This window comes from Palaemon carinicauda, chromosome 40, assembly GCF_036898095.1.
Source record: "Palaemon carinicauda isolate YSFRI2023 chromosome 40, ASM3689809v2, whole genome shotgun sequence".
NCBI classification, from domain to species: domain Eukaryota; kingdom Metazoa; phylum Arthropoda; class Malacostraca; order Decapoda; family Palaemonidae; genus Palaemon; species Palaemon carinicauda.
In genome coordinates this window covers 46,382,139-46,406,184 of record NC_090764.1, presented here as the reverse complement: position 1 = coordinate 46,406,184, position 24,046 = coordinate 46,382,139, and the positions used below count along the sequence as shown (strand labels likewise).

Below are 24,046 nucleotides of genomic sequence, written 5' to 3'. Positions count from 1 at the left end.
GGCCCGGAAGGCGTAGCTTTTCCTTTGGAGTCGAAATCCTAGGTAGGAGGAAGCGTGATGGTTCATTGGAACGTGCCAGTAGGCATCCGCCAGGTCTATGGAGACCGTGTAGGAACCTCGAGGCAGAAGGGTCCTTATCTGTTGAAGAGTCAGCATCTTGAACTTGTCGTTCGCTATGAACTTGTTGAGGGGGGATAAGTCCAGAATGACTCTGAGTTTGTCGGAGTCTTTCTTGGGGACACAAAACAGTCTCCCTTGGAACCTGGTGGACTTTACCTTCCTTATCACCTTCTTGTTCAAGAGATCTAGGACATATTCTTCCAGAAGGGGGGTTGATTGTTGGAAGAATTGCTGGAAGGTTGGGGGGTGGTTGAGTCCAACTCCAGCCTAGACCCTTCTTGACGATGCTGTGTGCCCAGGGATCGAAGGTCCAACGATCCTGGAATTGGCGGAGTCTTCCTCCCACCGGAAGCACTTCATTGCTTCTGGTGTCCCGAGGGCTTGCTGCCTCGGCCGCTAGCTCCCTTTCCTCCTCTGCCTCTGGAGGGACGGCGAGATGCGTCTCTGCTTGCACCTCTGTTTGAGCCTCTACCTTTGGGACGAAAGGTAGTTGTCTGTTGCTCGAAAGCAGGGGTAAAGACCGGTGACTGTGACAACACCGGTTGGGTGACCAATTGAAAGGTCTGTTGTGGCTGAGCTGCCACTTGGGAGGTAGCGGGTCCCGGAAACTGACGTCTTTGTTGACGTTGCTGGGGTTTCTGTTTTAGGGATTTCCTCTTAGGTTGAGGTCCGTCGTCCTGAGAGGGTTTCCTTTTTCTTGACATGCCCCACTTGTGGAGAAGGTTCCTATTCTCCGTGGCGGCTTTGTCGGTGATTTCCTTCACAAGGTCAGAAGGAAAGAGGTGTTTGCCCCAGATGTTGGAGGAAATCAGCCTCCGGGGTTCGTGTTTCACAGTGGCACCTGCGAACACGAATTCACGACAGGCTCTCCGAGCCTTCATGAAGTGGTACAAGTCCTTCATCACGGTAGTCATGTGGGATTTGGAGAGTACCATGTAGTGGTCTGGTACTCTGGTGTCACAGGCCATAATTTCAAGTTGGACTTGGTGAGACATAGATGCTGCGAGCCTCTCCTTCGTATCTTGTTCCCGACGAAGGAGGTGATCGTTGAGCTTAGGGAGGTCTTCATTAAACTGACGTCCGGCGACGTCAGGATTTAGCTTTCCCACGACGAAAGTATGCTGGATATCCTTCCAGTGTCGAGCGTCAGGGGGAGTGACTATGGAGAAGGGTCTGCACTCCTCCAGTGCAGGGCAGGCTTTCCCCTCTTCCACAGCTTTAAGGCACGCAGTGAAGGCCTTTTCCAAGAATGGAAGAACCGCATTTTCAGGTGCGACATAAGTAGGGTGCTTCTTGCTCAGGGCCGGAAGCTTAGAGCAGGTAAAACCCCTACTCTTGAATGTGTTGGCTAGCATAGCCTGGGCCTTCGCGAGATCGAACACTATCTCTTCCTTCGGTTCGGTCTCTTCCTTAGAGGCAGGTTCGGAACGAAGTCGGACGTAACAGTCCGGGTAGGCCTCAAAGTTTGGGAAGAACTCCACGTCTTCCAAAGGGACCGTGCCGATCTTGTCGCTGATAAAGATCCTGCCGGTCGCGATAACCATATGCTCAGCATACCTCCACGGGTTGGCATGTGAGCAAGCGGGGAGATCCTTAACCGAAATCCTCTTCGGTTCTCTGGATCCCATCATGGACCTGATGAACTCCTGATTCTCCTTTAACCTGTCGTCCTTGACGGCTCTAATCAACCGGATCATTTCTTGAGTGGAAGAAGAGGGATCCGGGGTCGTGGAGGTAGACGGGATAGATACTTCCGTCGGTGTAGGAGTAAGAGCGGAGATGGAAGGAGGAGCGACCTCTTGCTCCGACTCGGCGTATTCCACCTGGTCTTCATCATCTTCAGCTCCTTGAGCCATAAGAGTCTTCTCCGTGTCTTCCGAGACGTCCGACATATGTTCGTCATCTTCAGAATCCAGGCGGCACTCGTGCATGGACTGAGCCATGACAACATCAGGTTCCACTGTAATTTGGACAGTGGGAATCGCATCCTTGGGAACCACAGAATCAGGGGAGGCCTTAGGGAACAGGAGTGACCTCAATTCTTCAGTGGCCAGGTACGGTCCGGTGGCATTCTTCTGGAAGCCACGCACCCACTTGCATAGCTTCTCCCGAGAAATGTCCCTGACCTCCGCTGAGGGAGGGTTATGGAAGGCATCAACTAGGTGAGCCTGGCAGACCGTACAATTCAGTGGGTTCCAGAATTTCAGATCCCCTTTCTTGTCAGCACAAGGGGCGTGAGTCCTGCAAGCCGTATGCCCGTAGAAGTGCGGGCGTTTCACAGCGCAGAAGTCGAAGTCACACTTCATCTGCTCCTCCTGTGGAAGAAAGAGAAAATGAGTATGGGGGGAGTCATAGGAATGGCTCTTAAGCTAAGTTAACATTAATCATTAATTTTAACTTAATGAAGGGAGTGATGCATAGAGATTGAAGTAGTAAAGAAAACATACTCCATGCATCTCGCCCGTCTGGCTACCGCAAGCTTTATCCATGGGTAATCCGAGATGGCCGAAGGCACAGGATAGTATTCCCTGAAATTCCACAGGGCAATGGAATTCCGTGGAAAACCAAGGATAAGTTTGGGACTGAGATCACTCAGTCCCAAATTAGGGAGCTAACAGGTCCCTTAGGGTAACTGCTTCCGGCAACCAGCCGCGCTAAGATGCACGCAGCATGCTGGAATATTGAAGAATGCAAAGGGACAGCATGCTTACTAATAGAACAGTACCAAGGCACTGATCTAAAGAGTGTAACAGGCTATCTGTTTGCAGTGTAGGGCTATCAGTATACAAGTGATAGCTAGGAGAAGGGGGTGCAAGTATCCTTGACGCCTCCAGGAGGTTCCGGCACGCCGGAGGCCGCTCCAGCAGAGTTTCTGGCATTAGGACAGACAAAATGTAAGTCAAGAGTAAAGCCAGGGTGGCGGCCGCCGGCACAACGGCGGCACGCCGGCAGAGGAGCGGCGGCTCCGGCGGTCGGAGGATGCCGGATTGGTGACTGGGATAAGGATGGTTATAGCTGAACCAGGTTGCCGGCAGTGAATGCCGGTACTCCGGTGGCCGACCGGCAGGCGGACGGTGAAGCTAGGAGGAAGGAGGAAGGCCGTCGGCGGGAGCCGGCGGCGGTCAACAGTCCCCCGGCAAGCGGAGGGGCTGGCGGCATGAGGGTAGGGGAGAGTCACCAAGGTAGGAGGCAGGTATCGCCGACAGTGGAGGCGGCAAGGGACCGGCACCCGGATAGTGAGAGAGACAGGGGGAGGGATGTAAGAAGTCCAGCCATGGAATCCAGACATCCCCCCCTGAGAGGGTGTACCCATGATAGAGGCAGGCTCTATCACCCAGGAGCCGGGGTCGCAGAGGACCGGGGGCTAGGGTAGCCCAAGGGAGGACTAGGGGACACCCAAGAGGGGAGAGACCTCCACATGCAGAACGCATCCAGTGGCTAACCCCATAGGACACTATGAAGGGTATATGTACCAGAGCGGACTGCACAAGGAAGCTCAAGGTAGCCCTATCACTCCGCCCTAAGGAGGAGTTGTAGGACAGGGGACAGATGGGTATAGACTAACCTAAGTGTAGGCTAGGCTATACAAGAGATAGGTGGGGAGGGGAGAAGAGAAGAGTCTTCCAAGGAAGGGGATCTGTACCAGAGCGGCCACTAGGGAAAGGGAGGACACTCCCTAACCTAAGATAAGGCCGCCAGGCTGAAACGGTGCATGGGTACAGTTTCAGCAGGGGACAGAGTAACCTTCCAAAACCTAACCTAGAACAGGGCTAGGAGCCCTGAACTAGGAAGGATAGAAGACATATCGCTATGGCAGGACAGTCATAGACTATTCCTAGCCATAGAGGAAGGGCTAGCCTAACCTCACTCTCGGACGCAACCCTAAGGGGGGGTCATTCCCTTAGGGAGGACTGAGAGGCGATGAATACTCCATTAGACACTTGATCCCCTTACTCAGAAAGGAAATCAAGGCTAAACAGAGGGAGTGCCAAGGTAGGGGATGACGGAAGCATATAGGGGTCCTACCAGGAGGTTAGGTTAGGAAGGAACACTAACTAATCTATCCCCTATATGGTCCCTGAAGGCGAAAAAACACTTGCATCACGGTCGAAAGTATTGTAAAATAATGCCACTATCTTCATAACTTAGCCTAGGATCACTAATAAAATCATGCATGAACACTTATATACAGGCGCTCTGGCCTGGGGGCTATAGAAGCCGACTGGTATGAGGTCAATCGATGACCGATAAAAAGCGTCGAAACACGATATAAAAGTTCCTAGCTATGAAGACTAAATAAACTAATGTAATCGATTAGTAAATAAGGCCGGAAGCGTTGTTGTGGCTAACTAAATAAGGCATGCATAACAACAACGACGCCATAAAATGGCGGGTCCGGTAGAGGCACAGCTCTGCCACAAAACAGCAATTATCTCGGAAAGTAATATTTACTTTACGGTCAGAGCTTAACTAAACAATACTGGAACCTTGTACTCAACTTTCCAGAAGAAGGCGAGGCTGAAGGTAGCGACATTACGTAGATGCAAAGCGATAAGTGAAGCACAGGGAAAATCCGTCTAAGTAGGGCGAGCTACTGAACAAAGGATAAAGACGGACGTGACGTCATTTAAGCAATGGCGCCCGTTTGTTTACGTCTCGAGTATCAGTAGTAGCCACGAATGAGATTAGCTATGGAACGGCTCCCAGCTATTCTCAGCCCTTACACACAGAAGCATTAACTCTGTTCGGGGTGTAGATAGCTATGTGGCGCGTTAATACATGCGTCCCCTGTTGATATACGATGTCTTAAAAGGGAAACCTTTAGGATACTCGCTCCAGAAGTTAGAATTCTGTGATAACCTGTGGTTAAATTCTCTGGGAATATCTTAGTAGTTATTTACCCAAGGAAGCTACCAAAAAGGAACCTTCCATCAGGACGCCATGGCTTGAGCCCAAAAATCATTTTGTAAATATGACATTTATATAAATGTGTGAATTTAGAATACAGTACAGTACTTCAATATCATTTACAATTTGGATACCAAGTTATTTTGCATCAAATTTGATATAGCAATGTAATTTATACTAAGATGAAATTTTATTTACAGATTCACAGGTCATCTAGCAGAAACTCTTAAAGTACTTTTCATTAAAGCCAAATTAGCTGATAACATGTTCAGTCAAGCAGCATCAATTCTTGAGAGAAACAATTCTGTTGATAGCATGAATTCAGTAAGTGTTCTTGGTTTTTTTTTTTTCTTTTTTGATTAAGCCAACATCATGTTGATACGTGCCCTTGCCAATATAGCTGTCCAAAAAGTGATCTTTATTAGTTTTAGTTTTTAATGCTGGTGTTGCTATTTTTCTGTATGAAGAATTCAAGCATTTCATGGGAAGGTTTCATTCTTTTTAACTTTTGCATTACTAATTTTCCTTTCTATAGTAAATATTTAATGTGGAAAATTAGATAATTTTTTAATTCTGTTATTATTTTTACCTAAGGGGTCTTTTATCAGCTTTCACCCTACAGTATTTATGATTTTTATCACAAGGAAAGAGCAGTAGAAGAGATGATCATATACTTCTTTAAAAATAAAAGCAGTTCGCCAGTATTCCAACACGTGTGTTTTTGAGTGTTAACTACTTTCATGAAATTCAGTGGTTTTAGCATATTGCAATATGTTTCAAGCACTGCTACTTGAGGTTTGCATACTTATTTTCCTCATGATTTATGATTGTTACTCATGCAATGGAGTGATTGAATTTTTTTTTCAGTTTTCACAAGAAGCAATGTGGACAAGAGTTAATATGTTTTATAAATGTTACGCTATCTCGTCTGTCCACTCTGACTCTGATTGGTTCTCTTTGGTTTGTACCAAGAGGAAGCCCTAGCCCTCTCTTTCACTGGTACAAAAGGATTCATCTTTTGGACAATATTTTTTTTTTTTTAGTTAGCATGGAAATATTTTTCCACACCATCCCAAAACACATCATGCACCCAGTAATGGAAAACAGCCAAGTTGGCCAGGCTTTATTATTGGCCCTCCACAATATGGTAAAAAATGTTGGTCCCCATTTGCATAAACATAAAAAAGTAAGTTAAATATAAATACATATGGGAAATTTAAAGTAACACACTTTTGTGGGTCCAAACAGGGTGAGAGGTATAGGTAAACTGGGGTTTACACACATGCTAAAATATTTGTCAGGGGCATTTCGACAATGCTGGCCATATGCATTTTAATCTTACTAGAAAATTTTGAAATATTATTTGATCACCAATTTGTTTGAGTTCTGATGCATTCAAATTTGGGGGATCTTTATCAATAGAAAACTAATTTATTCTGTTATAAAGTCTAAAAAAATAGTTTTTACATATATCTTGAATTTACTACTCGTTTTGGTAAAAAGTAATCACTACAGCTATTTCGAGGAAATTATTTTGTTACATAATATTCTGGTCAATTTGATATAAGATAAAGAAATTCTTTCTTTATTTTCTGTTATTAGTTACACATTTAGAGTATTTACAAAATATATTAAATAATATATTGTATCAATAAAAATGCAATTGTTAGTCAACTCGTTGAATGTCTTAACGAAGCCTTCGGCAGCTTTCGTGTCTCAGCTGGCAGCCTCCCCATGCCCCAACGTTAAACTGTGTCTTGAATTTTTCAAACCGCCCCCGAAAAGCTTTGAACTCTGTGGGTGCCTGCTTCGATGTTCCTTCTCCTGCGTCGTCTTCAGCCTCAGCCCCACCAAATGAACGCCAGACTATCTCTTGTATTTTTTAATCCACCTCCGAGAAGCTTTGAACTACGTGGGTGCCTGCTTCAATGTTTCTTCTCCTGCGTCGTCTTTGGCCTGAGCACGCACGAGATCATTGAAAATTATCGTCTCTATGATCTTGTCTCCAGCAATTTCCTTATCCTTAATCCAAAGGAAAAGCAGTTTCTCTATCTCCTCATGGTCGTGGCTTCTCTTGGTGGAGAAAAGTCACGTCTTAGGTATTGCTGCTTTGATGGCTACCTTCTGTTTAAGGATGGTTTCTATTGTTGACGGATTTGGGCAATATTCCCTAGGGATCTCACTTAACCGCATGCCAGCCTCAATCTTAACTTCTCCATAGAAAGCATCCATTTCTTCTTTCCTTGCAGGTCAGCAACTTTCTTGAGACCCATGGCGTTGAATAATGCACCACAACACAGTATAGTAACTAAAACCACGAAAGCGAAATCACCAACATGAATTCAATGTGAATGATAGCGCTGCCAAAACAAAATGATCGAGCAACACCAATACCCTAGTTGCAGGGGGGGGGGGTTTAGATGCTGACCAATAGGAGAGCAGGATCCTATGGTGGTAACTAGCATTAGAGTAGGGAAATAACCAATGGGAGCACAAGAGGATGGTGGCTTGGTTACAGCTGGCAGCGGTACATGAATTTTCATTAGTCCCAGCGACCAGGCAAATCTCGTACCATACCTCATTTCGTATCATGAAATTGTTTTCGTAATACGTAATATGAGTCGGAAAAATCTTCGCATCTTGTTTCTCATCATGAAATTTTTGTATGCAGAAGCTTTCCTATCAAGAGTTATTACTGTATGCTTTATTACGTCCTCTTATCATTAGATGAATTTATGGATACATTCTTAACATCATTATGACGCGGAGGAATACACTTTCGCATTAAGATGGCAGCACTTTGTGACGTCACGATGCCTACTGGTGACAACTTGCTTGAATCTGTTGCCTTGCCTAGGCTGCGGGGAGTAACCTCATGCACAGAGAAGGCGGCGCGTATGGTGATGTCACCATGTTTGGATATGTTGGCGTGTCCGGATTTATGAATCTGAATGTTTGGCCGGATGGTATTCTGAGAAGTATTTCTTGGAACGGTAGGAACAGTTACATTCAACTTTTCAGCTTTAGTAAGCTTAGGAACAGAAGCCTGCTTGGAGCATGAAGGTACTGCCAACTCTGGTGGGGGGGAACACACCTGAAGCAGTTCCACCACCCTCATAGTAAAGCGATAACAAGTCTCTCAACCCATTCCGGGCACTCTTCAGAGGATTTTTCTGCCGAGGACCCCTAGGAGTACGAGGCAAGCCCCTCTAGTTAGTACGAATTGAAGACTAGCAATCATGGTCTTCCAACAAGGCTGTCTCAGTACGAGGGGAAATGACAGGCTCAACTCTAAGGTCCTTCTGGGAATGAGGAGATGCTTTCACTGTTTTAATGGGAGACGCTTCTCTAGGAGTGAACTTATCTGCATAGTCTGAAAGATGTAGGTCCCTACTCAGCACACTCATGGGGGGTGAAAGGGATCTAGACATAACGTGATAAGAACAGAATCAATCTCTTGCTGCACATTAACACTAGGAGATAACATGTTAATAAAATTGTGGTCATAGTCCTCCGTGACAGAAACCTCAGAAGGCTCCTTACACACTGAACTTGGTGGGAGATAATGTTCATCACCGAACTTACCTTATGTATGTTGCTTACTGAAGGAGGAGGAGAGAGATTTCTCTTGGATCGCTTCTGACAAGAACGGTATCTATCTTACTGGGAGGATGACCACTCCCTACAACACTCATGGAGATTCCACCAAACATCTTTTCCCTTAACACGACGGACATACCAGGTGAGGGTCTACTTCTACCCGGCTCATAAAGGTTCCACAATGATGACCATTACAGCCCAAGCAGAAATACGAATTAGGCATAATTGAAAGTACACACTAATACGCAAATAATGCATACTGAAGTGACAAGTAATGCCAAAGACACAAGTACAAGCTCTATTAAGGGTGAAGTGCTGGCGATGCCGCTGTCTGATCATAGGAGTGAAGGCAGACGTCCGACTGCCTCCACGGCCAGAAGTGTTGTGAGGGAAAGCCTGATACAAGTGTAGCCCATCATGCACAGCAGTTGTCTAACAACATATGATGTAATCTACCCTATTTCTTTATGATTGTCTAGCCGTAGAAAACGAAACCAGAAGTAACCCATTAAATGACTCAGAATTTTATATCTGCGTAGAAATAAACTTTATTTTTTAATTCATAATTGATACATACATACATATACCTAGGCACTTCCCCCAATTTTGGGGGGTAGCCGACACCAACAATGAAACAAAACAAAAAGGGGACCTCTACTCTCTACGTTCCTTCAGCCTAACCAGGGACTCAACCGAGTTCAGCTGGTACTGCTAGGGTGCCACAGCCCATCCTCCCACATTATCCACCACAGATGAAGCTTCATAATGCTGAATCCCCTACTGCTGCTACCTCCGCAGTCATCTAAGGCACCGGAGGAAGCAGACTTTAGCGAAGTAATTTTGTTTTTAAGTGAGCTTTGGTTTTTAAATACTGGTGTTTTCATATACAATACTAAACATTTTTATTCTTTTGACTAATCTTTAAAAAACCTATAATATAGAAAATATCAGATTCATTATTGGTGCAGTTCCATTTTTTCAGGATTTAGAAATTTATGTTTTAGTTTTGTGGTTGGAATAATCTCTCAACCAATACAGTATTTATATAATTCCAAAGACTGAAGAATTTCAGTAATACTGTACTGTACTGTGCATGGTTATGTCTTTCTTATAGTGTGTTTTTAATCTGTGTTTGGTACTGGACAAGGAAAACTCAAGACGTTAAGAAAGTTGCATAAGTCTTTGATTTTCAGCAGAGATTTCACACGCAGCATCATTTTTATACGTTGAAAACAAATAACAAGGAAAATTCTTTCAGATATTTGGTGTAGGAGATGAAGCCGCACAAAAGACAGCTGTTCTTGTGAAGTATGTCTTGGATACTCTGAAGATGATCTTCCTTCATGATTCTGTCAAATTTACAAATCAAGAACGCTTTCAAATTATGTTGCATCCGTTGATTAATCAGGTATTTAAGTTTCATTAATTCTATGTAAATGTCAAAATGTGTTGATATAAGAAGGGTGAATATTATGTAGGGATACAGTCCAGTACTATACAAATTTACAGATTGATAGTACAGTAATATTTTGTTGTATGTGTAACGTAAATCTAGAGTTAAGGTTATGAGGACAGTAAGATTTTGTTGCTAAGTTTATGAATTGTGTCACTTCATTCTGGGAAGGTCTAATTATTTTCTGTCCCTTCCATTTTGTTTCCAGATTTTAGCTACTAAATTAAGTATATAATCCCACTTGCATTTATATAATAAAAAAAAAAAAACTTTACATATGATTGGATGTAGAGATTATTTGATGATTCCATGTGAATGGAACTTGCCAAATATGACAAACTTAAAACAGAGTTTGTATTTTTCCTAACATACAAAAGCCGAATTCTTTACTTTAGGAGATATTCTAGCGTGAGCTGGAAAATACGGCAGAAAAACCTTAACAAGGTCGTTAACGACCGGGCAGGTAATTACCCACCTGTTAGTGGTGGGGGACCGCCGGTCGGTAGCTGCTGTTTACCTTCAATCGGAAGATTTGACTAAAGAATTCGGGTTTTTATGTTAGGAAAAATAGAAACTCCGTTTAAGTTTGTCATTTGTTCCTACACTAGATACAAACCCTCATTCTTTACTATAGGAGACTTAGTCTTGAGGCAGGGCGGCCAAGGAGTTCCCTATTCCTAGGGAAGATAGTCCTCAGGCTAGACTCTTTTGAAGCAACAACCTTCCGTTAATCTTCTTTCTTTGTAGATCCCCATAATCTTCAGCACAACTGAAGGTTTGCAGCCTCAAGGAAACAAATGTTTCAAGATGAAGTGGGTCAGGAACCTTCGACTCGACCCCTTCAAACTTGGGATTCCCCCGACCTTGCAAAAGGAAAACCTCGTGACCATGAGTATAACTTATACCCTGTGAGAGGAATCAGATGAGTATCAAACCTTATTTTCATTGGCAAGTCCAGCTGAAACTGGATACAGGCTAGGATCCCCAGATGTGGGGGAGAAGGAGATGAAGAAGATAGATGGATGTCCTTCTTAAAACCCAGTGTCACCCAGAATCCTCAACCAATGGTTACTGTCCCCTGAAAGGGCGTAAGGTAGTTACAGCACCTGTTGACCTGTCACAATAGGCCCTATAGAAAAGGTGTCTAGAGACCTATGTGTCACGTCGCTCAAATAGTGAGCAGTGAATGTAGATTGGCGTTTCCAGAGCCCAACACTTAAGACTTGGGAGACAGAAATTTCTCTTTAATGCCAGAGAGCCAGCCACTCCCCTAACTTGATGGGCTCTGGGTTGCGCTGCCTCTGGATCTCCGTGAAAAGACCTCGCAATAACTTTCTTGAGCCAGAAAGAGATGGTGTTGCGAGAGATTCTCTTCTTTACCCTGTTGGTACAAGGAAGAGATGACGGAAACGTGGTCTGAAAAGTCTGGTGCGCTTCAGATATTTCTTTGACGCCCTGATTGGCCATAGTAACGACTGGACTGCATCCTGTGTTACCTTATTGAGTGTGGAAATTCTCGAAATCTCTCATCGGTAGATGAAGGATTATGAGTCTAGCCACCAAGCCCGGTACGAAGTTGTGAGACACTCCCCCCCCATCTCTTAGAATCGGTGACGTAAGACAGACCATGTAGCTCACTGACCCTTTTAGCGGAGGACAGAGGTACGAGGAAGACGGTCTTAAGGTTCAGAGAGTAGCCTGAGGCCCTTAAGGGCTCATAGGGCAGACCCTTCAGCGAACGTAAGACAGGTCTCAAGGAGATGGTCTAATCTCAAGTGGGGGGCAAGATCACTACAACACCGAAACAACCAAGGTGATGTCTACTGAGGCGGAGAGGTCAACCCCTTCTCCGTCTACAGATGAGGCTCAAGGCTGCGCGATAGCCCTTAATCGCCGAGACTGAGAGAAGCATTCCACACTGAGGTACAAAAGAAAGTCTGGGAACTACCGATGCTTCCTTTTGAGAACCCAATTGCTCCACATTGTCGCTGTTGTAGTGGTTAAGAAGTCCATTGTCTTAGCCCCGAATCAGACCACGTGTCGAGCCAGAAGGGACATTAAAGTTGCTTCCCTTGCCGAGGCTTCTGTGACTGAGAAGAGCCTTGAAGAGTAGTGTCTCTTCGAGGATTAGCCTGGTGTGAGCCTCGCCGTGAGAGGATCCAAGATCAGAGGAGAAGGTTGACGTCTCTGATCTTGGAGAACAGACCAGGTTTAAAGGTCACTCAAGAAAGGCAGAGGCGAGGGACAGTGACATAGTACTAGCCGTTAGGACAATGTCCTAGAGACTGACCATATATGGTCAACGACCAAGCCTCCTCTCCATCCCAGCTAGGACCAGGGAAGGTCAGGCAGTGGCTGCTGAAGACTCAGCAGCTAGAGCTATAGGCTCCCCCAAAACCCCCCAACCTTAGCTTACAAGGATGGTAAGGTTTTAGGCACTGATGGCCGTAACGAGTTTGGGCGGGACTCGAACCCCAGACTGTCACTACATAGCCTGTCTAAGGCTGGAGAGTCAGAGGGTCGTGGAGACAGATGCAAATCGCCGAGGCATGAGATATAACACATAGTTCGTAGAGTCCTTAAATAGGAGGATTCTAAGTCCCTTGACGGCAGCTCTCCCGAGGAATCCTCAGGCTGCGATAATTCCTCGTGTGATATTACAGGAAAAAGTGGAGACGCAAGTAACAGACAAACCTTATATCTTACCCCTCATATCTTTCTTATCGAAAGGGGAAGAATGGTAGAATTCGGAGTGTCTGGAGGTAATAGCGAAGACCGTTGATGAGAGTCGGAAGACTGTCGTAAGAGTAAAAACTCTTAATGACGATGGTCGCGTGCATAGCGTTAATTGCGTGCGTGCACGGACACACTGTGCTAATTGTTACGAGAGCCCAACTACTCAGCATAACTGAAACCCGAAGGTTCCAAGTCATGTGAACTCAAAAGTCCAACGCTGTAGAGGCCCGAAGGACTCCTAACGTCATGAGAACCCGTAGGATAAACATGACGAAAGTTTAAAGGCTCCCGATCACGCCCGCCGAAAGGGTGATCGTCACGAGACCCGAGGGGCCAATGTGAGGAGAACTAGTAGGTTCAAAAAGACTTCTCCTTACAGCATGAGGGGGGGGAGAACGTCAGGTATGAAAATAACTCCTCCGCAGGGTAGATTTGTTCTCCCGAAGGAGAATGTTGCTTAATACAAGGCTCTCGCTCCGCCCCTGGAGGAGAACCAAAAGCGTAAGAGGAAGGAGCGTGGATCAGCAAACTCCTACAAGTTTCCTTCTCGTGAGTGGTAGGAAGGTTCTCCCGAAGGAGATCGCCTAAAACAAGCTTTCTCCCTGCTCTATGGGGAAAAGGGTAGGCGTAGTAACTTCTCTCTCTCAAACGAGGAAGAAGTCCTCCCGAAGGAGGATATTGCCCAAGGTAAGATTTCTCCCCTCTCTATGGGGAAAAGCGTAGGTGTAATAATTTCTCTCTCACGAACGAGGGAGAACTCCTCCCGACGGACGACATCGCCTAAGGCGAACTTTCTCCCAGTTCTATGGGAATAAAGCATAGGCGTAATAATCTCTCTCTCTCGCGAACGAGAGAGAAGTTCTCCTGAAGGAGGACATTGTTTAAGACAAGTTTTCTCCTAGTTCTAGGGAAAAACCGTAGTCGTAAAAATCTCCCTCTCGTGTAAATATCTCCCTCGTGAACGAGAAAGGAGTCCTCCCAAAGGGGGACCTGGCTTAAGACAAGCTTTCTCCCAGTTTTATGGGAGAAAAGCATAGGCTTAATAATCTCTCTCGTGAACGAGAGAGAAAGTCTTCCCAAAGGAGAACATTGCCTAAGACAAGCTTTCCCCCAGTTCTATAGGAAAAAAGCATAGGCTAATAATCTCTCTCTCGTGAACGAGAGAGAAGATCTTCTGAAGGAGGGCATCGCCTAAGGCAAGTTTTCTCACAGTTTTACGGAAAAAACGTAGGCGTAATAATCTCCTCTCGTGAATGAGAGAGAAGTCCTCCTGATGAAGGACATCGCCTGAGCCAAGCATACTCCCAGGGAGATGTTCCCCCCGAAGGAGGAACAAGCCATAGACTTGCTTTTCCCCAGCTCCAGGGGAGAAAGCACAGACTTCGGGGACGAGATAGCAGAGGTAAAACTCATTGAGCTTTTCGCAACTCCTTACGAAGGAGGGGAGTTTGCTGACTGGCTGAAGTGGGGAGGTTTTTTCCTCGGAATTGGGATGTATCTCTCACGCAGTCCAATTCCAAGGAAGGTAATCACTCCCTCGTAAGGGAAGGATCTCTAATCCCTGGAGGCGAACCTCCTGTCAGCAATCTAAGTTGATCAAGTTGCAGGTTGACAACGAGTGTTACCTCGTAACATGGGCAGCTCATGAGCTGCCACATGAAGCGCAGGATAATGAACAAAGCAGCCGAAGTCCTCGGCATCGCGTTCTACGTCGCAGCTGTCTGGGTGTTTTCTTTTAGCCTCTCAACACTTTTCCCCTTTCCCTTCTGCTCTCAACTGAAGAGAAGAAGGGCCGAACCCCTGCATCTTCTTTCAAGGTTTCCGAGAGACTCGAAATCCTTAACTCATTAGGGAGCAAAGTAATTAGGGAGGTTGTCCTGTCTGAACCACGGGAGCGAGGGATTGACCCCGTGAGTGTATGACCTGAGATTTGCGTGGGTAGCGCTAATTGTGTGCGAACACCTGCGTGACTGGGGTCTGAAGACTCTGCCATAAGAGTAAAACTCTTGATTATCATGGGCGCAGTGTTGGATAGGCGTACGCGAACACTCCGCGCGACAAGAGTCCGAAGACTCTCTGACCTAAGAGTAACACTGTTGATGACTTTTGTCACGAGAACCCGAAGGTTTAGCGTGATCGTGCGTGCCCCTAGAGGTTGTGTTGCGAGAACATGAAGGGCTAGTGCAACGGGAAAATGGAAGTCTCCCTTGTCACGCACACCGAAGTGTTAGCGAGACTAAATGCACGAGAGCCCGAGGTTTCAGCAACTTGCTGTGAGAAAACGAAGGGATAGCGCACCGGGAAACCGAAGTTTCCTTGTCACGAGACCCCAAAGGGTCAGAGATCGAGAATTCAAAGGCGAGAGCGATCTCTCTGAAGATAGAGATTGAAGCAAGGAGAAGCGCTCTATCTGACTTCTTCTACAGCGGACGGAGACCCTCAAACTATTATGCGAAGAAGAGGGTTCGAGGTTAGGACTTGCTTTGCCCTTGGCTGCATTCGTGGTTTCTTAGATGATCCCTCACACGATGACGACAGCGAGGCAGAACGATGGAGAGGGAGCCTTCTTCTCAGGTTTGTGACACGAGCATATATAATCTCGAGGCAAGAAGTCTCGGGGAGAGACAGAAGGCGAGAATGATAACGTCTCTTCCTATTTCGCCTGTCTCTTCGGTGAGAATACCTAGGTGAAGGTGTAAACGGGCGTGCGGGAGAGTGATCTCGCACGTCTGTGGCAGCCGTAGGGTGCACACGCGCAGGACAAAATTCCCTAGTACGCGCACAGTGAAATAATATGGGGCGCGGGCGTGCGCGCATATCCTTGCGCTGGCGTGCGGGAGAAGACAGCATGGCTGCCTTGTCAGAAGTCCCTCTAACAGCAGAAAGTTGACGCACAGGTTTTACCTGGCACGTAGGATGGTGCGCAGTATGGCGGGCAGGAGAGAGAGGTGTTGGGCGCGTATGCGTATGTGCAGGAGAATGTTGGCGCTCGGGAGCGCATAGGAGAGCACTGGCGCGCAGGAGAGCGCCATTGCGCAGAAGATTGGTGGCGCGCAGGTGAGCGCATGGCGTGTGATGGAGCTATGCTCTTGTTGGAGCGTATGCGCATGTTGGCACATACGCTCTTGATGCCCTATGTTTGGGTAAGGAGGAAGCTCTCTTAAGTTTGTGACGAGAGTGCTTAGTCTTACGGCGAGACATCTCGTGAAGAGACAAAAGGCGAGGAAGAGCAAGAACGATTATGTCTCTTCCTATGTCGCCTGTGTCTCCGGAGAGAACGACCGGGCAAAGGAGTGCGAGCTCTCCTTTTCCTCTTCTCTTTCTCCCTCCTAGCCTCCAGAGGGGAGGACAATGAAGTGGAGGAGGAGGAGGAGGAGGTACTGCGAAGACCACTTCTACATACTTGGCAGGGGAACCCTCAGAACACCCATGACCTCTGTAACAGGGCATAGGGAAAGAGGATCCACATCCAGCGCTGACATAAAGGCGCCATGAACACTTCCTCAAATAGAGGACACTATCTAACAAAGAAAAAGAAAAAGGATTAATCAAAACTCAAAAAAGAAAGGCTAGTCTGCCAGGCAAATAAAGCAGGAGCAGTGGTGTTACCACTACGACGGCTAGAATTAGATTGAAGGTAAACAGCACCTACCGACTGGCGGTCCCCCCACCACTAACAGGTGAGTAATTACCTGCCTGGTCGTTAACGACCTTGTTAAGGTTTTTCTGCCGTATTTTCCAGCTCGCACTAGAATATCTCCTATAGTAAAGAATGAGGGTTTGTATCTAGTGTAGGAACAAATTAGTCTTAGATATTCCTAAATATATCATAATTTATTTTCCTGTCTTTCCATGAAGTATGGTTTCAAAATAATTCTTAATCAGTAAGAACAGAATTCCTGTAGGTTTTGTTGTATATGTATGACATATGAGATCAATTGAAGTATGATGCCTGTCCTTTGACACCTGAAATTGTTGAATACTCCATGAGTACTTTATGCAGTGACTTTGATATAGTGTTTAGTGAAGGTTGAGTTGGATCACTACTAAGGAATAGCATTATCTTTACTTTGAACATAATTTCATGAATATTTTTGATCATTCAGATATAATAAATATTTAACCTTCAACAGACAAATTCATGCATTACACAAAATTTTAATGGCAATTTTATAATTTGGCAGCAGAGATTTAGGGGTTAAATTAAAAATCCCATCCACTGATGTACAGTATACTAACAAGTTTATTTTTTTTTAGCTGGAGAATACGAAGATCGGCAAGGAGCTATATAAAGATATGATTACACATCACTTCATTCCATGTGTTTTACAATTCACCAATGCAGTTGGTGATGATTCCCTTTGGAAAGAGTTAAACAGAGCAATTCTGCTGAAGCTGCGAAATGATGATGAACCTATTGTAAGTGCTTTCTTCTTTCAATATTTTGAGGACCCCTTTCATATTTCTTAATACCAAACATGTAAAGACAAATTCAAGTCAAAGTATGTAATTGAAATTCTCATGCATGATAATTGTTGAATTTTTTAATTTTTTCTCGATATATCCAATTCTTATGCATGATACATTTTCCTAATTTAGTTTTGTTTCAAAAGTCTTAATGTATGATACATTATATTTCAGGTGATATTAGCAGCTCTAGAAACTTTTGAAGCTCTAATTGATGCCTATGGTGAGGATTACTTACAACCTCTACTTGCTGATATCATGCCTTACATAACAGAAGTATTTGAAACAGTAGATCCCGAAATAGAAGCAGCCACCAAAGAAGTTTACACAAAAATGGAAGCCATATTAGGTGATTCCTTCAGGTCTTATCTTGACAGATAGTAATATAGACTACTGTACTGTAATTTAAGAAAAAGTAAATAAAAACTTGAACTATATCAGTATTTATTTCCCCTTGGTGCTTACATATGTAAGGACTATTAGAAAATAAAGTAATTTACTGTATGTTGGCAACAGTTGGATTAATATTATAGACCTTTTGAAGGTATGTTATTTGAAGTACTGTATAACACCTTATGAAATCTACAATAGAAGTTTGCCCTTACAAACATTTCATCCTTTAAAATATGGAATTGTCATAAGCAAAGTTAGAAGAGCTGTTACTAACATAGCATAGAGGAGTAGTCCCCACATTCCTGTCAAAGATACCTTGCTTTCGTCTTGTGCTGCAACGAGTATGGTCGCACTGTTGCCTCCTATCTTAGGCTGTTTATCATTAATCTTCTCATACTTTTCAGCTTGAATAGCTGATATTAATAAAACAGTAGAAAGACAAGTGTAGATTGAACACGGCATTAGTTTTATGGCTAACTGGCAATAAATTCACTCACTCTACAAATTGAGACATGATTGTTTGCAACCATCCCCTTTTACAGTGTGTAAATTGTAGCCTCCCATTGAATGAGGGTGTGTTCTTTGAGGAACAGGAAGGCTAGGTCTTCTCAAGCCTGTCTTGACAATGCTTACCATTTTATCTTGCCAAGCTACAACCTTAGTTAGAATGTATGCCACAAGTCCTATGACTCCAATAGGAAAAGCAGCCAGTGAGGGAAGAAATAAATAATAAATATAGTAAACAAGACAAATTTGGAAGTAATTTGTATTTTTCCAAACAATAAAAACCTGCTGCTATTTATAGGGGTATTACTTTTGGCGAAGCTGAAAGATGAGTCATTAGATTTTTCGCGACTGTTAACTACCCGCCCGCTAGTTAGCGGGAAGGGGTGGGGGTTAGTAATTACCACTCTCACTCGCACACCTGGGCTGTGTGCCTCGCTTTGCTTGGATGCAGGGCTTCAGGGGGGACTGGTGCTGGCGGGCCAATTTGTATAAATAGGTACAGGTTTTTATCGTTATGAAAAATACAAATTACAGGCAGTCCCCAACTTACGAACACAATAGGGACCGAGAGTCTGTTCGTAAGCTGGATTGTTCGTAAGTCGTTAGTGTTAAATTTTGGTCTAGGGTAGGCGTAACCTGACTCAGATGTCTACGATTTTCAGCCGTAGAGGTCAACAAATAGCCCCATTTCATATAAAATGGGTTATTACAAATATTTTACTTTATCATATTACAGTAGTCTGTATAATACTGTAAAGTTCAGTACAGTAAGTTGTTTTATTATCCTGTACTGCACACTACATAATAGAAACTTGCACAAACAATCGGCCATACATATGCACTGCATTTCTGAATCAGACGACTTAAAGTAAAATCGTAGTAAATATAGTGTACTGTACATTTAGTACAGTACTGTACATTTAGTACAGTACTGTACATTTAGTACAGTACTGTACATTAATTCCTTTTTAAATAAATGTACTGAAAGCTATTTTATTGTTCCATTACCCATTTTTTCTTTGCTAGAAACTTACGTAAACAAGCGGCCATTTGCATTATGTACGTAATGTTTACCTTTTCACGCTGATCAAATCAGCTGACTTGTACCGTACTGTATTTACTGTATGTAACAGTACTGTGCATTTAACTGCTTCGTGGTTGTTTTGGTAATGTTAAATAAAATGGAGAAGGTTAGTTTACTGAATTGTTTTATTTTAATTTTGACCGACGGAATCATTCTTTGTAGAGTATACGTCACGTATCTTGTGACGTCATATATTTGGCGGAAGCGCGCTGACAAACTGAATTATTTCCTTTCATTATGTTTCCGAGTAATCTTATTAAGCATTCCCATAGTCGAAACACCGAGTAACGATATCAAGTGTTTTAGTGGTCTGTATCATTAGTTATGAGATTAGTACAACTTACCGTAAAGTTAAGAAAAAAAAGTCTGATGTAATATTTCTTCTGGCGGAAGGCGAGAGGCAAATGAAGTGATTTTCTTCCGATCCGTTACTATTCCCATAATCGAAAAATCGAATAAGGATATAAAGAATTTTTTAATAATTTTCAAAGAAATATGAAGATTTAACTGCATTAAAAATCAAAATACAGAGAGAGAGAGAGAGAGAGAGGGGGGGGTTGCGTATTCCGTTTATAACTAATAATAAGGTCTATCAACGAACTGTATGGAAAATGTGATACCCTATAATATATTGGCACTGTTGTAATATTCACTATGAAGAGATTTCGAATATCAAGAAAATTATATAAATCAGTGTTATTCGTACTACAGTATATGTGCGCATAATCGTAATACTGCAGCATCACCTCGAGATCAGCTGATCTCCCAACCAAAAGTAAATCAAAAGTAATTGTTGATTATTGAAATGCTCAAGAAATTAAAAAAAAAATATGAACGTGCTTTAATAAACCACAATTAAACACAATAATGTCTAATGAAATATGAAGGCTTAATATTGAACGAAAAATTGAATACTGTATGAAGCTTTAGAATTAACTACCCGTATGCGATTGACAGAGCGAGCACACACACACACACAGAAAGAGCTACAACGATTTCGCATGATACCTAATAATAAGAACTGTAGGGAAACTGATTTTCTGTAACATATTGGCGCTGAAGTAATATTCATCTTGAAGATATTTCTAATATGTTAAGAAATAAAAAAAAAATGCCAAAAGTCTGATGACGTTATATTTCTTCTGGCGGAAGGCGAGAGGCAAATCAAGTGCGATCCGTTACTATTCCCATAATTGAAACATCGAATAAGGATATAAAGAATTTTTTAATAATTTTCAAAGAAATATGAAGATTTAACTGCATTAAAAATCAAAATACGGAGAGAGAGAGAGAGAGAGAGAATTTAAACTTGCGATGAAATCTACGGATGTTTACAAACATGTTTGGACTTCCGTCAATTTGTGTTCGTATCTCCGGATGTTCGTAACACGGATGTTCGTATCTTGGGGAGCGTCTGTACTTACAAATTTGTAATTTGTTCCGTCACTACATACAAACTAACTCTATTTACAGGGTAACTTGCCAATCTGGCTTTTTGACTTTGACCCAGGGATTCCCCTTTATGTATTTAGCACATAATAGGTGGAAACCCTGCACCTCGCTAAAACAGTGCTATACGTGGTCCATGGCCTACTCGAGCTGTGTTCGTGATAATAGCCATGTGACTGCCAAGGTAAGAGTTCCTACGAGTCATAAGAATCTTCAGAGGTTACCAAGACATCCCCAATAACAACCTCAATAGGGTATGAGGACGTAACAGTACTGACACAATACCAGGTTACACAAGGGAACAATGGTTTACCTACAGTTGGATGAGGTCAGCTTTGCAGAGGACCCTAGGTGCTGATTTCCCCAAGAAAGGGGAGAATGAAGAAAAGGAATGGCCAGTCATTCTTACTTGTCCCCACATCCGACTGGGGACAAGTAAGTTCATAACTTAGTATGAGGAGAAAAAGTTCTAGCGAAGAGGAAATATCTACTCCTTTCAGCTTAAAAGGCAAGACTCGAGGCTGAGTGGTAACATTCTACTGCTGAAACCGAGAGGACCATTTCCTCCCTCAGATGCACAAGGAACTCTACTACCATTGATGGAATAGTGGCATCGAAGGGATAGATATCCCTTCCACGACACCAACCAGAGAAGATATTCCACTTTGCCTGGTAGACTGAGACTGGCCATCTTTGCAGGTGTCCAGCCATCCACTTTGCATCTGTTTGCGAAAAAGCTATGTCAGGAGCTGCAGAAGGTCTGGAAACAATTCTACGTGATGCCCTAGCGGAGCTATGAGGGTCATCGAGAGATTGACTGATGTTCTGGTCTTGAGTACTGTACTCATTAGACAGAACGGGGGAAAAGCGTAAACGTCGATGTTTTCCCACTGTTGTTAGAATGCATCTTGCCAGAGAGCCTTGGGATCCAGGACTGGGGAGCAGTACAGTGGGAGCCTGAAATTCAGGGACCTTGCAAACAGGTCCACAATCGGGGAACCCCAAAATTCAGAACTTCGTTGGCCACTAGATGATTCAAAGACTACTCAGAGCCCTCTATCAGAGTCGCTCTGCTAAGACTGTCCGCGAGCACATTCCTCTTGCCAGGAATAAAGCGAGCTGATAGGATCACTGAGTTTTCGGCCCATCTAAGAATCTCTACTGCCAGATGGGATAGGGGCTGCAAAAAAGTACAGTCTTGTTTGTTGATGTAAGCCACTACTGTGGTGTTGTCGCTCATCACCACCACTGAGTGGCCCGCAAAGAAGGCACCCTTCATCTCTAAGAGATTAATGTTCTGGTACTTTTCAAACTCATAATAGGTCTGAGGTCCTGTGGGGCAGCATATGGGCCACCCATCTTTATTTTGAGGCCTCTGTAAAGAGCATGAAGTCTAGGAGAAGGACGAGAAGGTCGACGCCCTTTAGCAGATTCTTGTCTGCCAACCAGCCCTCAAAGTCCATCCATTCTTCTGGTCCCATGGGGGAACAGAATGTCCAGGAAATCAATTGCCTGATTCCAGTTGGACATTAGATGCCATTGGAGAGATTGTATCCTAAGGCGGTCATTGGGAACTAGACTAGCCAGGGATGATAGGTGTTGCCCGAGGAAAGACAACCACCTCTGGCCTGGGAGTTCATATTCTTTGAGGAATGGTCTTCCTCAGCCTCACTACCCTGTCGTCTGATGGGAAGAATTTCTGAGGGTAGGTGTCTATTACCATACCTAAGTATACCAGTCGTTAATACGGAAGCAATGATGACTTCGAGGTTTACCATGATCCCCAGAACTTGACAAATCCTCAGAAGTTTGTCTCGGTGTTGAAGAAGGGTCGATGCTGAGTTTGCTAGAATCAGCCAGTGGTCCAGGTAGTGTAGGATATGGATGCCAATTCTGTGAGCCGATGATATCACTAGGACAAACACTCTCGTGAAGACCTGAGGCGCTGCGGAAAGACTGAAGCACAGCACTTGAACTGGTATTTCTTGTTGTCTAGTAGGATTCTCAGATACTTTCTTGAAGACAGATGGATTGGGATCTGGAAGTACTGTATGCGTCCTGTAAGTCTATGGTACACATGAAGTCCCGTGGCCTTACCCCTTGTCTGACCGTGTCTGTCTTCACCATGCTGAACGGAGTTTGTTTGACAAACTTGTTCCGAGCTGAGAGGTCAATGATTGGTCTCCAGCCTCCAAATACCTTTTTCACAAGAAAGAGTCAACTGGAAAAGCTTGGAGACCAATCGAGGACCTCCTTTCCTTAGAATGGTCCTCAGTCATCATCAGATTGCCCACCGACTCTAACCAGAGGTCCAGTCACGAAGTAGCCTGCATAGCATACTTCGCTACCTTATCATGGTTGAGGATCTCAAAGAAAAAGACCTGCAACCCCTTAAGTCTCTCTAGAGAGATCACCTTGGTCAATTCCTCCAACGAATGGTGAAGAGGAAGGGCCGGAAGAAGCTCATTGAAGACATATACTTCCTCTGCTGCAATCACGGCAGCGGGAGGACTCTTGAGGATGAACCTGCCCAGAGGGAGATGGAGGAGCCGGTAATCTGAGTGATAGCCTTCCGACGTGCACTCTTTGACTCTGAGACCAGGCCAAGCCAGCACTGGTCTTGGGAGGCTTCTGAGAGCCATATTCATGGTCTAGAACTGTGTATTTGCCCTACTGAGGGGCTACTGCTAGGTCTGACAACCCATTGATGGCCCTCATGCAGGCTAAAATCTGCCAGAAGGCGCGCTCGGACTCCCTTTGCTCTGCCTCCGATAGCCTCGGATTAGCAGGCTTAGGTAGAATGTTGTCGTACTCGATATCTTCTAACGACGAGACATCATCTCGGAGTGGGTTGTGGTCGTCCAGAGTGATGCAGTTCAGCCGTCAATGGAGATAGCCTCCAAGACCCTCTGAAGGTCTAGAAGTCCTCACAGAGGACTCTGGAAAGGTCTTGAAGTATTTGGACACTTTCCTTGGAGGGAAAAAGGTTTCAAGCAAGGAAGCCTTTGGAGGGACATTCTTTTGTTGTTCGCTAGCAGAAGGCAAAACGGTTTCTTCAAAGGGCTTTAAAACCTGAGGTACCACCTCAATGGGAGAGGAGCAGAAGGAGATCACCAAAGACTTCTCTTTGAGAGAAGCCTTTTGAGAAGATGCTGACGGTTGTGCAACCAGTCGGGGAGGCGTTGGGTTTCCAAAGGACAAATCTGGGAAACACCTGAGAAGAAAGCCTGGTGGATGGCTCTAAACAGGGCTCCAAACCACAGTTCCTGACCCACAGTGGTGCTGGCTGAAAGATCCCCTGAAAGGATCGACGATGAGGGTATCTGCAA

General features: G+C 44.4%; 1 protein-coding gene across 1 annotated transcript in view; it reads left to right on the top strand.

Moving 5' to 3' along the window:
• The window catches only part of LOC137631754 (HEAT repeat-containing protein 1-like), a 622,900-nt gene extending 605,185 nt beyond the window's left edge, over positions 1–17,715 (top strand). Inside the window, exons 32-35 of the mRNA XM_068363681.1 lie at positions 5,229–5,352; positions 9,887–10,036; positions 17,075–17,236; positions 17,459–17,715. Of these exons, the coding sequence (XP_068219782.1) occupies positions 5,229–5,352; positions 9,887–10,036; positions 17,075–17,236; positions 17,459–17,665 (643 nt within the window). The 3' untranslated portion in view covers positions 17,666–17,715. The remainder of the gene's footprint in view (positions 1–5,228; positions 5,353–9,886; positions 10,037–17,074; positions 17,237–17,458) is intronic.
• Positions 17,716–24,046: the final 6,331 nt, after the last annotated feature.